Source organism: Mollisia scopiformis, assembly GCF_001500285.1.
Source record: "Mollisia scopiformis unplaced genomic scaffold LY89scaffold_41, whole genome shotgun sequence".
NCBI lineage: Eukaryota > Fungi > Ascomycota > Leotiomycetes > Helotiales > Mollisiaceae > Mollisia > Mollisia scopiformis.
Window position 1 is genome coordinate 211,581 of NW_017263621.1, and position 15,141 is coordinate 226,721.

General features: G+C 47.5%; 8 protein-coding genes across 8 annotated transcripts; 3 read left to right on the forward strand and 5 right to left on the reverse strand.

Annotated features, from left to right (window-relative positions):
* Positions 1-178: 178 nt before the first annotated feature.
* LY89DRAFT_790355 (uncharacterized protein) lies at positions 179-1,916 on the reverse strand (the record flags this gene model as incomplete). Its single annotated transcript, XM_018223356.1, has 1 exon — positions 179-1,916. One exon carries the CDS (start codon positions 1,914-1,916, stop codon positions 228-230), a length of 1,689 nt encoding a protein of 562 aa, XP_018061068.1. The 3' UTR covers positions 179-227.
* A 362-nt stretch (positions 1,917-2,278) lies between these two features.
* On the reverse strand, positions 2,279-5,208 carry LY89DRAFT_602830 (glycoside hydrolase; the record flags this gene model as incomplete). The annotated part of the gene is made up of 13 exons (XM_018210269.1): positions 2,279-2,895; positions 3,031-3,373; positions 3,427-3,456; positions 3,520-3,847; positions 3,909-3,985; positions 4,032-4,078; positions 4,133-4,236; positions 4,308-4,357; positions 4,411-4,478; positions 4,528-4,579; positions 4,628-4,764; positions 4,816-4,913; positions 4,970-5,208. 13 exons carry the CDS (start codon positions 5,206-5,208, stop codon positions 2,279-2,281), a joined length of 2,190 nt encoding a protein of 729 aa, XP_018061069.1.
* Positions 5,209-6,072: 864 nt separating this feature from the next.
* On the reverse strand, positions 6,073-8,019 carry LY89DRAFT_743627 (putative glutamyl-tRNA synthetase, cytoplasmic; the record flags this gene model as incomplete). Its single annotated transcript, XM_018220962.1, has 2 exons — positions 6,073-7,561; positions 7,610-8,019. The coding sequence occupies 2 exons, from the start codon at positions 8,017-8,019 to the stop codon at positions 6,073-6,075; spliced, it is 1,899 nt and encodes a 632-aa protein (XP_018061070.1).
* A 163-nt stretch (positions 8,020-8,182) lies between these two features.
* On the forward strand, positions 8,183-9,188 carry LY89DRAFT_602942 (ribosomal protein L1; the record flags this gene model as incomplete). Its single annotated transcript, XM_018210272.1, has 2 exons — positions 8,183-8,481; positions 8,528-9,188. 2 exons carry the CDS (start codon positions 8,183-8,185, stop codon positions 9,186-9,188), a joined length of 960 nt encoding a protein of 319 aa, XP_018061071.1.
* Positions 9,189-9,280: 92 nt separating this feature from the next.
* LY89DRAFT_743629 (uncharacterized protein) lies at positions 9,281-10,266 on the reverse strand (the record flags this gene model as incomplete). The annotated part of the gene is made up of 2 exons (XM_018220963.1): positions 9,281-10,169; positions 10,235-10,266. The coding sequence occupies 2 exons, from the start codon at positions 10,264-10,266 to the stop codon at positions 9,281-9,283; spliced, it is 921 nt and encodes a 306-aa protein (XP_018061072.1).
* Positions 10,267-10,492: 226 nt separating this feature from the next.
* Positions 10,493-12,436, forward strand: LY89DRAFT_692329 (uncharacterized protein). Its single transcript, XM_018216515.1, has one exon. The coding sequence runs from the start codon at positions 10,644-10,646 to the stop codon at positions 12,189-12,191; it is 1,548 nt and encodes a 515-aa protein (XP_018061073.1). The 5' UTR covers positions 10,493-10,643; the 3' UTR covers positions 12,192-12,436.
* Positions 12,437-12,944: 508 nt separating this feature from the next.
* Positions 12,945-14,251, forward strand: LY89DRAFT_743631 (ribonuclease T2; the record flags this gene model as incomplete). Its single annotated transcript, XM_018220964.1, has 5 exons — positions 12,945-13,044; positions 13,096-13,185; positions 13,269-13,381; positions 13,539-13,552; positions 13,600-14,251. The coding sequence occupies 5 exons, from the start codon at positions 12,945-12,947 to the stop codon at positions 14,249-14,251; spliced, it is 969 nt and encodes a 322-aa protein (XP_018061074.1).
* A 195-nt stretch (positions 14,252-14,446) lies between these two features.
* On the reverse strand, positions 14,447-14,935 carry LY89DRAFT_602844 (uncharacterized protein; the record flags this gene model as incomplete). Its single annotated transcript, XM_018210271.1, has 2 exons — positions 14,447-14,640; positions 14,764-14,935. The coding sequence occupies 2 exons, from the start codon at positions 14,933-14,935 to the stop codon at positions 14,447-14,449; spliced, it is 366 nt and encodes a 121-aa protein (XP_018061075.1).
* Positions 14,936-15,141: the final 206 nt, after the last annotated feature.

Here is a 15,141-nt window from a genome sequence, read left to right on the forward strand (position 1 = left end):
TTGGCTTCGTTTTTTGGTTACTCAAGGTACATCGAGTCTCAATTGCCTACGTATGAACCAATTGCTGGGTCTGAGAGAGGGAGCGCGGCAAGTATTGTGGATCCGGGTGACTACGATGCTTCCTTTTCGGTCAGTCGGATTGTTCCACTGCGGTGATTTATTAACACACTTCATATTTGCTATGCACTTGCTATACACAACTTGAGATAAATCAACATTACCGAAGCTCATCCCCAATTCCTCAAAATTGCATTTTTCGTCAAGAAGTCGTCGAATACTCCGTTCTCATTTCTCTGCAGTGCCTCAATGGAAACACTCTTCACTTCCCCCCTACTCATAAGATTGAAACTGGACACTCCGTCCTTATACCACAGAATACCCAAATGGTCTGATGGGACAATTCCAATCTCTCCTTGCTCATTTCGACCCATTACCCACAGCCCGTCGGAAGTTGAAAGTTCGAGTATTTCATGCTTCTTGAAAGAGAGGTCGTTTGAGCACCAGGGAGGCGCACTATATCCTTCTCTGGCAAAAGCTTTCGCGACTGTCTTGCCATAGTAGAAAAGGGGATAAAAATTGTCATCAAGCTCGATGTCCAGCTTACTCCAAAGACGAGTAAGAGAGGAATTGGCCATCGTCTCTTCCCAAATGATCTCAGACTCAAGGACGAATGCATCAGAAGAGACTACGCCCTTCTTGGCACCAGCGTTGCGAGCAGGCCACCATTCGCTACTGCCTGCGGCAACCTCCAATCTCTCATCTTTGGTGTATGAAAGTTCATTCGGTCGTTGAGCCCTGTAATTTTCAATAGCTCTGGCATTGTACGTGTACTTCCTATCACCTGCTTTGGAGCTCGAGAAGAATCTTCCAATCCCGCGCGCTTGTTTACTGGCTTCCTTGGTCAACACCCCCCGGGCTCCTCTGCGTGGTATAGCGGCCTTAGTCCAGGTCTCAATGATCTTGAGTTCAGCCGCAGTTGGCGCCTTATGCTCAATAGCTATCGGCTTCCGTTCTATAGCCAGATCATCTTTCAGATCATCGCCAGTCTGAGACACAGAGTCTCCAACGCCTACTTCCTCCAACGCCGCTAAATCCGCTCCATTCTCCACAACCCAGTTCAAGAGCTCCTTGATTCTGTCCTTGTTCTTCTCAAACTCTTGCTTCGACACACCTTCCAGTGCCAAGTCTCTTTCAACTTTTTCCCAAGATATCTCGTCATTCTTCTCATAGGCACTGAGAACAGTGGGTTCTTTGTCTCCTCTCCTCTCTTCCCTCACAGACTCTCTGAGCATGACTTCTATCCTACCCAAAGCCGGCTCCATCCTCCCCAGCGCCGAAAGACTCAAGCTTCCAACGAATGCATTGATGACATTTAGGTGAAAAGTCAACCTTCCTGTCAACTGTGCCAGATTTTCCGAGACAAACTGAATTCTTAGCCAGGCGTTTCGTCCCATTTTATAGTACCGCTTGACGAGATCTTGCAGCTCTCCCAATGTGAACTCGAGATTCTCCTGGATCTTCGTCCATTCTGGAATTCTTTCTTTGCCTTGCTTGACCAGTAATGAGGTCGGATCTTGTGCTTGAGTTGCTAGCCCCGAAAGAACGGTGTGAATGGAGCTGAGTTCGTGACATATTTCTCGAAACTCGCCGGGGGCATCTTTGCATGCGTTGTAAAGATCAAGCACCAGTCTTCCCACGGCAAGGAAATCACCCACTCCGAATCCAAAGGACATTACCAAGGCTCGGGAGCAGAGAGATCCTGTTATAAAGTCTGGAGTACTGAAAGTACCTGGGAACCCCTCGACTAGGGGTTTACTTTCACGAAGTGTCGTAAGTCGAGACCTAGACTCGATGACAAGTATCAAATCCTCGATGTCGATCCAGATATGCGAGTATCTCAGCTGAGGCTGAGACATAGCCCCATGGGGCTAGGCTGGCTCTGGACATGCATGTCACATGTGCGCATGCTTGGCATTTCGAGATCTTGAGAGAATCTCGTTTGGATTTTGCGCTGTTTAATATACTTTGGAGTTCTAATACAAATATTTTAACTTAACCTATAAACTAATGCATCGAAACTTAATGAATGGACTATATGTTGATAGAAACTTACACGAATTGGAAATTATCGGCGAAAATGTAGAGCCTATTACTAAATACGGTCAGGTATGATATGCCAAGACGTCAAGATCGATTGTTATCTATCTTATTATATATATAGTACATCTATGACCTGATTACTCTCCATTCATATCTTGATTCTTGATCGACAGAGCACTCACTGCAGTGTGCCCGTCACCCTAATATCTCTAGAGCTAGCACCAACCATGACACTGAAAGCTCCTGTTGGCACTTTCCAGCTCTTACTTGTCGTATCCCAATAAGACAAATCTTTCCTTCTCAACTTGAAAGTACTCGTCCCACTCGCTCCAGCTGCAAGACTCAATTTGTCGAACCCTCTCAGCTGCTTGGCCGGTGTACTCGGTGCTGAAGATGGAAGCCCGATGTACAATTGCGGGACTTCGGCTCCTGCCACAGTCCCGTTGTTCGTAATCGTGACAGAAACAGTAGCCACGATATCATAAAGTCCAACTTGGCCACCAGGAGCCATAGCTGTGCTGCCAGCCGCGGTGCTCAAAGCCGAGATCGTGAGATTTGAGTACGAAAAGGTGGTGTATGAGAGTCCAAAGCCGAACTCGTAGCGAGGGGCTATGGCTTTCTGATCGAAATGTCGGTAATCGATGAAAAGTCCCTCGGTATATGGATCATCGCTTGCGCTTACGGCAGTACCGTAGTCTGCCGTTGCTTTGGCGATTGTGTACGGCAACTTGCCGCTTGGTGATGTAGACCCGTAGAGGATGTCGACGAGTCCATTGCCGGATTCTTGTCCTGGAACTGTTGTAAAATGTTGTCAGTATACAGTTCCAGGTTCATGTTTAGCGAAGCGAGCCACTGAACTTGCCCCTGAACTTGAGCTGAGAGGGGCTTGCATAGCATTCCGATGAAAAAGGAAGAGAAAGAGCAACTCACTTCCAGCCCAGACGACTGCAACCACATTTGGACTTGCCAAAATACTCTCCAAGATCAAAGGTCCAACTGAATGAACTACAACAATCGTTTTCTTATTCACCGCCGCGACTGCAGCAACAAGATCATTCCCATGATGCCATGGATCAAGATTGTTCCTGTCACCAGCATTTCCTTCAACTGTGATATACCCTTCACCAGAATCGGAGTTGAGAAATACAATTGCTGTCGCAGCTGAAGAAGCGGCAGCCGCACCAGCACTAGGAGTATCAGAAGTGGATGTCGTAAGAGTGGTACCGTCTTTTGTAACTTGAGCTTTGATGGCATCGAGGGGCGCGATAAGATACTGGTTCAGTCAGAAGTGCCATTGAATGTTTTTCCGAATGAAGGAATACTGACAGGGAATTCGGCGGTTCCAGAGCCCCAACCCTATTCACCTCGCATTAGCATTTAGCGTAGAATGAGCGATAAAAGGCAAGGATCAATACCCACCATGGCCAAAGTTCCATTATCACACTTCCGGTCAACACACCCATTCGCACCTTGCGGATTCGTTACAGCATCGTAACCCACCACCGCCAAACTGGCCGGTTTGTTCAAAGGCAAAGCCCCTCCCTCATTCTTCAACAACACAATCCCATCTCTAGCAATTGCTCGAGCGACGGTCTTGTGATCGCCCTGGACATTGGGACCACCCTTGCCTCCATTCCAGGATGACCAGCCTTTGACTGTGGGATAGCCACTGTCTTGACCGACTAGATACCAGGAGGCGAGGATGCGGGTCACCATGTCGTCGAGACGAGAGGCGGAGACTTGATTCCTGATCCATGTTAGAACGCCAGCTAGCTTAGTACGAGAATTTTGAAGAGAGGGAGGCGTACGATGAGACCGCAGATGTAAGAGCAGAGCCCCAAAGGAACTTGTTATCACCAAAATTGTCACCTGGCATAGCCATGTCCTGGGGCTGTTAGCTTAGGTTCAGGTCTTCGGAGAGGATGTAGTACCATGCCAGCATTGGCACTTCCAGCTGTCGTGTGTTGAGCACCCCAATCTTTGCCACGTAATTAGTTGCTGGCTCTATCCCTGCAAGTAATATGATACATACCGCTCACTATATACCCCTGAAAGTCCAACTCTTCTTTCAATAGATCAAGCATCGTCTCACTCTCACATGACCATGTACTGTGGATTTTATTATATGAGCACATACTGATCCCAATTAGTATTGTCAAAGGTTAAATGGTCCAATAAGCAATGTAAACAGGGAGCTTAGAACGTACACGGAAGAGACATTGGCCTTGACGGCTTCAGCAAACGGCCAGAGGTAGAGCTGACCGGTGTTAGAGCTGACTTCCCATAACTTGCGACTGGATGAAAACCCACCTCATGAATTGATCGATCGTCAAAGTTAGCACTCTGAGTATTACGATTGAGTTCTTGCTCGTTGCCGACTAGATATTATCAGTTTATTGTGCGACGATGTGAAGTGCATGCACTAACTGTAGTGCTTTGCACATGCTTGAACACCTGCTGCTTGCATGCCATTGATAGTCTACAATCGCCGATTAGTCAAGGAAGCAATATCTTGGTGCTGTCCTACATTTGCCATACCAACACCTGAGAGATATGGGTCATTGGAGAATCCTTCCCAGTTTCGTCCTCCCTCAGGGATCTTTCCAAGAGGTCCACCGACTGGACCCAACTGTACGTGGACACCGAGTGCTTTTGATTCAGAACCTGTTCTGTGTCAATCACTATTCAACTGCCTACTTGGTAGTCCCGACATACCAAGAGCATAACCTCGGGCATACATCAGAGATGTATCCCATGTTGATCCTGCCATTATGCCAGCTGGAAAAACAGTAACCTGTTGTGCGTACCTCACCCTTGAAAGAATATTAGTATCAGACGTGCATAATCGAAGCAGGCCGGGTAGACTCACCCCAGAGGTCCATCTTGCAAGCACAGCTCTGGGAACCCAATGGCAGCAATAGCAGCAATATTCCCCACACATGGTCCCTTCTCCCATCCCATCCCCGTCACCATCGTTACCTTATTGGCAGTCGACAACTTTGCCAATGCCGTCTTGGCTTTCGAATACGCCGTCGCCCAGTCTCCATCTCCTGCTGCTGCAAAGATTGGCGTGGCGGATGCCAGTAGGGGAAGTAAAGAAACCCTCATCTTGAAAGGGTGGAAAATGACGAGGTGGAAAAAAAAAGGCTCACAAATGATGTAGGCAGGTACCATTACTTAAAGAATACTTCCAACCCATGATATCACCGGTAGTGGCTTAATCTGGCTCGTATAGATACAACGCCGGAACTAGGAGCGCGCAAGACCAGGAAAGAAATTATAGTCGCTTGTCACCTTCCATGTTCGACGCCAGGAACGTGGGAAGAATGCTCGAAACTTTCGAGAAGGCCACGGATTGCCCAATTGAAAAGAAAAGAAGGGGAATCGAACAAGGATTGAAAGTTGTGGCTGATCACAGGACATTCTAAAAGCCGCAGTGCCTGTGAACTCTGATAAAGTTGCGGCTAGAAAGCTACTATGCCATCTCGTTGAAATGACCCTGTTGCAAACTGGGTGCATTGTTCGGTATGGGGACCCCGCGATGTTTGGTATTGATTTGTTCTGGTGCTTGATTGGTTGGAAAGGGATGCTGGGCGGACCAACCAAGTTATTCGGTTTAGCATAAATTCAAAAACAACTTTATATTAAGACGGCCCGAACATCCAGTCGTTATGAGAAACAGTGGGGTTTGAGAATAGAAGATGAAGGAGGGAGGTTTAGCTATCACCTTGAATTGGGAAAGGAAGATGCAGCAATCTATTCTCTTCGTCACCGAAGTGTGAGGGAATGTACTGAGTGAGTCCGTGAAACCTGTCGTTCAAAGACTAGAATAAGCACTTGCTTCAAACCCGAGCTTCAAGTACACCTGAACAAGAAAGGCGCAAACACAGAAATATGAGGAGGCGCATGCTGGGGAATCCATTTCATGACCGTAACCCGCCATACTCCATCACGAAAACACTTTTGTCTGATCTACTTCGCCTTTCCCGTAGGAATACCAAACAACACAAGACCCGCCCCATCCTTCGCGGCTTTATCCACTCTGAAGTATCCCTTTCGCTCAAGTTGGATAATGTCATCCGCACGCAAGTCTTTGACATTCGAATCGCAGAATTGATTTGTCTTCGATGCTGAATCCTTGTTCACAAAGTCTTCCCAGTTGTCGTCTTCCTCCAGCTTGTCCTTTGTGAACAGATGTTCGAATTCCCATACCTCGGCTTTGACAAGATCTTGGCCCTCGGTTGATAGCCAAGTGACCTTCTTCTCAGTCTTTTTAACATCTCCTTCCAGATGCAGCTCCAGTTCAATGTCGGTGATAGGATTTGAGCCGTTGATCTTTCGGACGATTGCATTACCCCAGTTCATGAGAGTGATTTCTTCATCTTGCTTGAAAAGCTTAACGTCTTCTTGGTCCAAGATGAGATGCTTGCTAAACGCAACCTTCTTCATGCCTACCGCCGGATTCTTGTTGTGCTTTGGCTTTTCCTCAACGTATGCTTTTTCGGGGCCATTGGTAAGAACAGCCCGGACGGCATCTTTGATATCAACAGCTGTATGCCTTGGCGCGATGGGGTCGATTTCTCTCTTATTCGAAGCCCAGAAGGTCGTCCAATCCATGTTCACAATGTTCCGGCTTGGACCTTGCTTGAGGATGAAATCTCGAAGAGCTCCAATCGTCATACCATGTCTCCGAACACCTCGAATAGTTGGCATACGTGGATCATCCCAGCCCCAGACAACTCCCTGATCGACCAACTTGGTCAACTTTCGCTTAGATAGCACAGTTCGGATGAAGTTCATTCTTGCGAAATCCCACATATGAACTTGGCGGAGCTTCAAAGTATCTAGGAACCATTGATATTGAGGATTGCGGTCAGTGTACTCGGTAGTTCTCAAGGCATGTGTGACACCTTCCATAGAGTCCACAATTGGGCAAGCAAAGTCGTAAGTTGGGTACATCTTCCAAGCCGTGCCTGTTCGGTGATGAGGGACCTCCACGTTGCAGCGATAGATGACGGGATCACGCATAGCCTTGTTTGGATTGTCGACTGACATCTTGGCTCGGATGGCGTTTTTCAGTCCGACTTCTGTGCCTGCCTTCATCTCTTCAAAAATGGCAAGATTGTCCTCGATACTCTTGTTCCGGTTCTTGCTGGCAATACCCTTCATTCTCTCGTCTCGCATGGTCTCCTGATCGGTATCATCTGCATACGCATGCCCCTCCTTTATCATGCGGATGCAGTATTCGTACAAGACTTGAAGGTGGTCGCTCGTATAACTCGTCTTGTCTGGTTTGATACCAACGAGGGCCAAATCTTCAATGATAGAGTCTTGGTATTCCTGCTTCTCCTTGGAGGGGTTCGTGTCATCAAATCGTAGGAGTAATGTTCCTTTATAGAGTTCGTGTGCGAAGTAGTCGTTAAGAAGGGCAGCTTTGAGATGACCAATGTGTAAATATCCACTGTTCCAAGTTAGCATAAGTCATGACAAGAGCTGGAGAGTTGCATACGATGGCTCAGGTGGGAATCTAGTCACAACGCCCTTCTCGACATCCTGCAAAGCCATATTATAGCTTGCACCTGCTTTGCTCAAGTTTGCCTTCCTGGCCCGTTCAGCTTCATCTTTAGCCTTGATCTCCTCCTGGATTTCTGGATGCGTTTGTTCAAGGTACGCAAACCATCTCGATAGGTTTGCGGAAGTGCCTTTCTTCACGAAAGAATTAGCAAGTTTGCTGCTTCGAATTGCCACCCAAATCTTGCTGTCGAGTTCGGTGATCGAGTATCCGTTAACATAAGTTCGTAGTGTGAGATGCTTGTTAAGATTAACGAGAAGAGGTTCAATAGTCTTGAAATCCGGCTTGTCTTTGGAAGCTTCTGCTGCCAAAGCTGTCGCAAGTTGCGACAGTTCTGCGTTCTTCATCTTGATTGTGGTGTGAATAATTGGAAAAATCGAGGAAGGGCTTGGTGGGGGATAGAAATATTGACTCAGGCCTACGGACCCCTGCTCGCGCTAGTGACAGGAGAAGCATGACAAAGTCTCTCGACTTTTTGAGCATCGAATTGCCGCGACAACGCACCACAACATGTCGACCGCAAGGCCTTGTTTGGCTCAATTGAGCAGGATATGTCTATACTCGAATCGACCTGGAATTACTAGTGTTCCTGCGAGGTCCCTCAGCACAACTGCAGCTGTTGCAGCTCGTGGCCCGAATGCCCCTAAAATTCTCTCGAAGGCGGATAAAGGCTTGAGGAAAGCGTCAACAAATCCGCAGAAGAACAAAAAGAAGGGCGAGGAGGTGAAAAAGAAGAAGAAGGCGCGGACAGCATACAAGCAATATGACCAGCGAGAGCTTGAGCAATTCACCCTCCTGGATGCTATGCGGTAGGTCTCGTGCACATCCGTTGAAGACTCTTCTAACGTTGTGAAGGTACATAAGAGCTTTCGAAGTTGGGCAGAAGCCAACTAGTGTCAAATATGAAATGGCTGTCAGATTCAAGTCGCAGAAGAACGGACCTGTTGTACGAAATCGATTACGACTTCCACACCCAGTCAAAACAGATGTCAGAATATGTGTCATTTGTCCGCCAGACTCGAAGTATGCAGAGCAAGCTAAATCTGCTGGTGCTTCATTAGTTGGAGAAGAGGAGATATTCGAGGCTGTGAAGGACGGAAAGATTGAATTCGACAGGTGCATATGCCAGACGGATTCTTTGGACAAGATGAACAAGGCTGGTCTGGGAAGAGTCTTAGGACCTCGAGGTTTAATGCCGAGCACGAAATTGGGCACTGTAGTCAAAGACCCAGCTGCAGTGTTGAAGGATCTCGTTGGAGGTGCTGAGTACAGAGAGCGTATGGGTGTAGTGAGGATGGCTATTGGGCAGCTGGGATTCACACCAGAAGAGATGCAGCGAAACATCAAAACTTTCATCGATCATATAAAGAAGGACCTTGCACATCTCAGCGACCGGATCAACAAAGAATTGTCGGAGGTGGTATTGAGCTCCACAAATTCTCCAGGGTTCCCCCTCAGTGGACAGTTTACAAAGCTAGATTCGAGTATTACATCTCGAGATCTATCCACTTCCTAGCCTATATGTAGAAATAGTTGTATGATAAATGTATTTTTTCTCCTTGTATGCTTCTAACACCAACGCTATGCTACACATTTTTCCGTGAAAGATCATGACCTCAAGTCCTTCAGTACTTTTACTGCTTCTCCATCTGCTCCCAGGTTCCGATATATACTCAATATCTCGACTAGCTTGGTTCGTCCTGCGTCATTTGTTGGACTTGCTTTCTTCAGAGCTTCCCTGAGATCAAGAAGGATGGTATTCCTGACTCGCTGCATTCGGGATTCTTGAGCAACAATGAATGGATGTTGTCCAATGCTAGCTGACAAGTGTTCAATATGGCGGTAATCGATCACGAGTCGTTGGAGCTTCTTTGTGCTTGTTCCATTGGCACCATCTATTGAGAGTTCATCCTCGTCTTCGTCATCCTCACTCTCACTCCAAACGTCTTCGTCGTTTCCGTTGACAGTACGACCCAATGAAGCCACCATCAGCCTGTCTTCCAGTTCTTCCAACCGAGCGTCTAGCTCTACTAATTTCCGGCCAAGGGCAATTTCTTTACTGACACCTTTCTTCTCAGCTAACAGGGCTTCGACTTCCTGCTTTCTCTCCTTCACTTTCCCTCTCACGTCCTCCACTCCTCGCTTGAACCCTAGAAGTCCCACTCTAACATCTTCGACTTTCTCCTCACCTCCCTTGAGGTCGGAACCGAGACTTAGGAATTGCTCGTAATTGGTGTTGACCAAATCCAGTAACTCTTTTGACAGAGCCTGTGATCTCTCCCTGAGATCAGAACGCAGATCCTCTAGTGTTTGGTGGCGGTCAGATAGCGTAGAAAGATAGTTTGGTGCGTCGAAATCTGGTGCAAGGAAATCGCTTCGTGGTAAAGCTTCAGGATATGGAAGGTTGTCTTCATCGTCAGACGAGATGCTTCCCGAGCCTCCACCAAAGTAGAACTTGTTCATACTGTTTGAGATGCCTCCAAAACACCCAGTCAACCTAGGACTCTCAGAAGCCCTCTTTCTCGGTTCCGCGGCGTGATCTCCAGTCCGGACAACTCTCACGTGTAACGGTCGAATATCAGACCATTCGGCATTTACATAACAGAGGAGAAAACGTGCTCTGCGCCAAGGCTGTGACTCCTCATTCAGGGTCCGCTATCAGATGGAGATAATCTGTGATGAAGGTTGTGATTGGGCATGAAGAAGAATTGGCTCATCCGATTTCGGGTGAAGGACATGTACGAAAGCCGCTTAAAACGAGCTAATTTAGCGCGCATCGATATCTTATCTGATCATCTAAATCTCTTCACCCACCAGTTCCTTTCACCTCCCTCGACTTCCCTTCTCGAAGCCTTCGTAGCCGTCGTAACTCTTTCGCTACCCCATCTTCAATTGATGGTCTTAATTCAGCCGCCGGTGATTGCATGAAGCCCCTGAGACGGTTTTGAATTTTAGGACTCGATTTAGCGATATGGCATCTCCTGCAGTATCCACGTCGTCCTCTGCAGGCTCCCCTGCTGCTATTGCACCAGCACCTCCTACCCTCGCCATCAAGGCCGCAACCCCGTCAACTTCGAGTGCGATCCCCTCGGGAAGTGGTACATCAACTCCAGGTATGATCACACGGAAGGAATGGGTGATCCCGCCACGGCCGAAGCCAGGCCGAAAACCAGCAACAGATACCCCACCTACAAAGAGAAAGGCACAGAATCGAGCTGCGCAACGAGCCTTCCGAGAGAGAAGAGCTGCCAGAGTTGGAGAACTCGAGGAACAATTGGAGGAGACGAAGGAAGAGACACAGAAGAGAGAGAATGATTTGAGAGCTATGATTTCGAAGCTCGAGGCAGATGTAGAAAGATTCAGTGGCGAGGTGAATTCTTGGCGACTACGTTGTGATACTCTTGATCGCATTGCAGAATACGAGAGGAGGGAGAAAGAAGCTGCCCTGGCCGAGTTGGCTTATCTCAGGAATGGTTCACGGACTACTGGCACAGATGCTGTTCCTCTTCCTCCACGGCATTTACGGCAGCAAGAACCGAAAGTCCCAGAGCCACAACAACAATTCGTCCCCGAACCAGAACCTGCTTCACTAGGATGTGGAGGATGTACGTCGTCGACCAACTGTGCTTGCGTTGAGCAAGCATTGGCTATATCTCAAAACGGATGTGGCAAGTGTACTCCTGATACTCATTGCGAGTGCTTGGAGGAGACAATCAAATGCACGGACTTGCCTACACCTCTTGAGCTTAAGAGGTCACACTCGCCGTCCACAGAAGAGTATGCCGACAAGCGTTTACGTTCTAAAGATCCTTCTACACCCCTTGAGATGGATTTCACAGCACAATTCTCCAAGCCTGCTATCAACGTACCTCCCGAGCCAGTTGTTATTGCAAGGCCACATGGCGAATCATGTGGATTCTGTGAAGAGGGAACTTATTGCATGTGTGCTGAGGCTGCTGCCGCCCCTGCTGCCAATAATGAAAGAGACCACGAGAACCGACTTGCACCTCTCCTGAACGCAGTCACTCCCCCACCTTCAGATTCTGACGTTGATGGGACTGCTATCAAGCTGCCTTCTCTACAGCCGAATCCAATACATCGTCCACTTACTGCTTCAGCACCAGCCAGCTCATGTGTCAATGGACCAGGAACATGTCAGCAATGTCAAGCAGATCCAAAGTCGGGGCTGTTCTGTCGCTCTCTGGCAGCTCTCCGGGCGTCATCAACTTCAGGTGTGCCCGAAGGTTGCTGTGGTGGGAATGCCGGTGGAGGAGGTTGTTGCAAGTCCTTACCAACTGCTGCACCATCTGAACCTCCTCCAAGTCTGTCATGTGCTGATACATACAAGACACTTGCTACGCACAAGAACTTTGACCAAGCAAGCGATGAATTGAGCACTTGGCTTGGCAGGCTGCATGCTACCCCGCCTGCTCATCCTGGGAGGGCACCAATGGAAGTTGAAGCCGCGAGTGTCATGGGCGTATTAAAGCTCTTTGACAGGAGATTTGGTCGTGGATGATTACGAAAGGCGGACCCATTAAGAAAGTATATATGTTGTGTCAATATAGCATAGCTCGCAAGGTTTTTCAAACCTCGGCGTTGAGTTTTGGAGTCTTGTTTTGGAATACCTGCTCATAGCAAATCAATCATAGCATTTGGAAGTCATTGCATTGGAAGGTCGGTGCTCTCCGCTTATGGAAAAGGGCGTCTTACTGGAATGTCAAGTACATGTAAATACGAATTATCAAAACAATCATCCCTTGGCATCTTTTGACATTCCAATACCATAAGCACGTTTTAGATCCTACCCCACATTTCGTCCCATTGAGCCAAGTCGCGGCCGGCGAAGCCGTAGAAGTCCAGCTCTGTCAGCAGCATTCTTGCTGCGGCGCTCTTCGGTTCTGTTTTCAACTTTTCAAAGCTCTCGTTGATCTCATCTGCCACACGTGCTCTGCCAAGCTCGCTAGGTTATTCCCGACCTTCTGCATGGAGGATAGATCTTGGTAGCTTGCAGCTCGAGGTACTTCGTCTGTGCCCTTGAAGGATGCAGCTTATGATATCATGAAAGTGCATGGTTAATTGACTGGGTCTGGGATGATTAGATCCCACAAACCAATCGTGAGTGGCGTGTACCGGCGGTCATGATGGAGCTTCAGGCAAGGTAGCTTCGAAGCTATAAAATTCTCTGGGATTGCGCTGTTTTCTTCCTTTCGCTCTGTTTATTCTGCTTTCTCCTCATTTATAATTTGCTTTGTCTTGATATATTACCAAGATGCTGTCCATTAAGGCTACTACTGTGAGCTCAGTGCTCTTTGGAGCAGCTCATGCTTCCCTGTATGGCGAAAGTAGCCAAAACCATACATGCCAACTTCGTACGTCAACTCAAGCCGAATTCTCTTCCAGTCCTAACAACTCAATTACAGAACCCAATTACCTCTCATGTTCTGCCAATGCTCATCCCAACGTTACTGATTCATGCTGTACTGAAACGTTTGGAGGTCTTGTCCTTAGCAGTAAGTTAACTTGTCTATGTAGTTTTGGTTCTTTATCAGCTATCTGTTTATCTTTTTACAAAAATTAACGGGCGTATCTTTAGCACAATACTGGGATACTTATACCGGTCTTGAGTCTTCCGGTCAATTGCTACCACGTAACACATGGACCTTACATGGACTTTGGCCTGACTTCTGTAATGGTTCATACACTCAAGTTCGTTAAGTTCCTTAACTTAGTTATTGTTTTCTCATATGAGGACTCTGGGAGCAGGGATCTGTCCCAAGAGCTTTCGTTGGCAATCTGTCTCGGCTCCCAGGTCCCAGAGCTTCTCATTTCCGTTTCGATGTTTTACTATGCTAATTCATTACAGTACTGCGACTTAAAGTACGCCCACTCCCCAGTCAATCTGAAGCAGACTAACTTTTCCAAAGCCGACAATATGATCCTTTCCCATCTCCAAATACCACCACTGGTACCTCAAGCGGCACTCCTGTTCCACCGTACAAAGGTCCTAGCATCTTAACTTTCCTCGCTCCCTTTGGAAAGCTTGATCTTCTCGCATACATGAACAAGTATTGGATTAATCAAGGTGGGCCCAACGGCGACTTCTGGGGCCATGAGTTCTCTAAACACGGAACATGCTACTCAACTTTCAACCTTCCATGTTATGGACCAATGTACCAAAACCATTCCGACGTTATCGATTTCTTCGAAACAGCAGTTTCATATTATTCTAACCTCCCAACCTACGGCTGGTTATCTGCTGCAGGTATCAGGCCTAGCAACACCACTAGATTCTCTCTGAGTGATATGCAAGCGGCTTTGACGAAGGGCTTCGGTGCTTTACCGTATATTGGATGTACCGGACCGAGATACAATGCTACTGCTGCTGGTAATGGGACTTTGGATAATGGTTATACAATCGTCGATGAGATGTGGTATTACTACCATGCTTATGGCAGGGTACAGAGAGGTCAGGGCCTTCCCGTTAATGCTAGTATCAATGGTGAAAGCGTGAGCAGTTGTGCTAAAACGCCTGGTGCTCTGTTGTATCCTGAGAGAACATTGGGAAGTGAGGCGTAGGGGAAATAGATGTAATGAGGTTATGATAATGTTGATAATGTAATGACCTTGCTCTAATTTATTCCTCAACTCAACATCCTTGAATCTGGTTTTCGACTTTTGTCGCTGCCTACTGGATGTCTTCAGATGTTCCATGGGGCTCTCGAACTCCTTGACCTTGTTATACAATCCGTTTCCTCAATATGTCCGTTTTGCTCATAGCAGCCCTTTCCTTGCCAACTCGACTTTTCTCGCCGCCTCACCCTCCTTGAATCCCCCCTTTGATACGCAGATCATCTTGCCATCACCCAATTCGAACTTCTCCTCGTACATAGGGTGCGGGCAAGGGCAATGGTGTGGAAAGTGAACGCAGGCCAAGGTATCCGGGCAGAGGTAGTTTGAACAGTGTGCTGTTCAGAATCGTTAGCTAAGTATCGCCAGATCCCAAGAGTCAAACCTAAAAGAATTCAAAATTAAAAGATGACAGCTCTAACTTCAAAGCTGGTATGTTCGAAGAGACGAAGGGGAATTACCATTCTCGTAGTTCGATTGGTACCAATTGGAATCGCTCGGTACATTCTGTGGTTCTTGTCTCTGCTGCTGTTGCTGACCATTGAACATCTGCTCAAAGAATTGAAATTGTGCGTTTGCGACTGAGAACAAGAACAGTGCTGCTGAGAGCAGGGAAATGATGATGCGTGCCATCTTGCGCCGGTATGGATTGCTTTCGCAAATTTGCTGTTGTAGCTTGAATGAAGGAACAAACTCCTGTAATCTGTCAAGCAGAATGGGAAAATTCCAGAACAGATCAATGAGTGAAAGGTTCGCTCAAGGATGAAGATCCAAACGAGGGGTGATCTTTCTGGCCAAACTGTCCCCAAATTCAATGTTGATGCCTCAGGCTTCAAGGC

Coding starts and splice junctions, on each gene's coding strand:
- LY89DRAFT_692329 (XM_018216515.1), top strand. CDS start 10,644: ATGGCATCTCCTGCAGTATCCACGTCGTCCTCTGCAGGCTCCCCTGCT.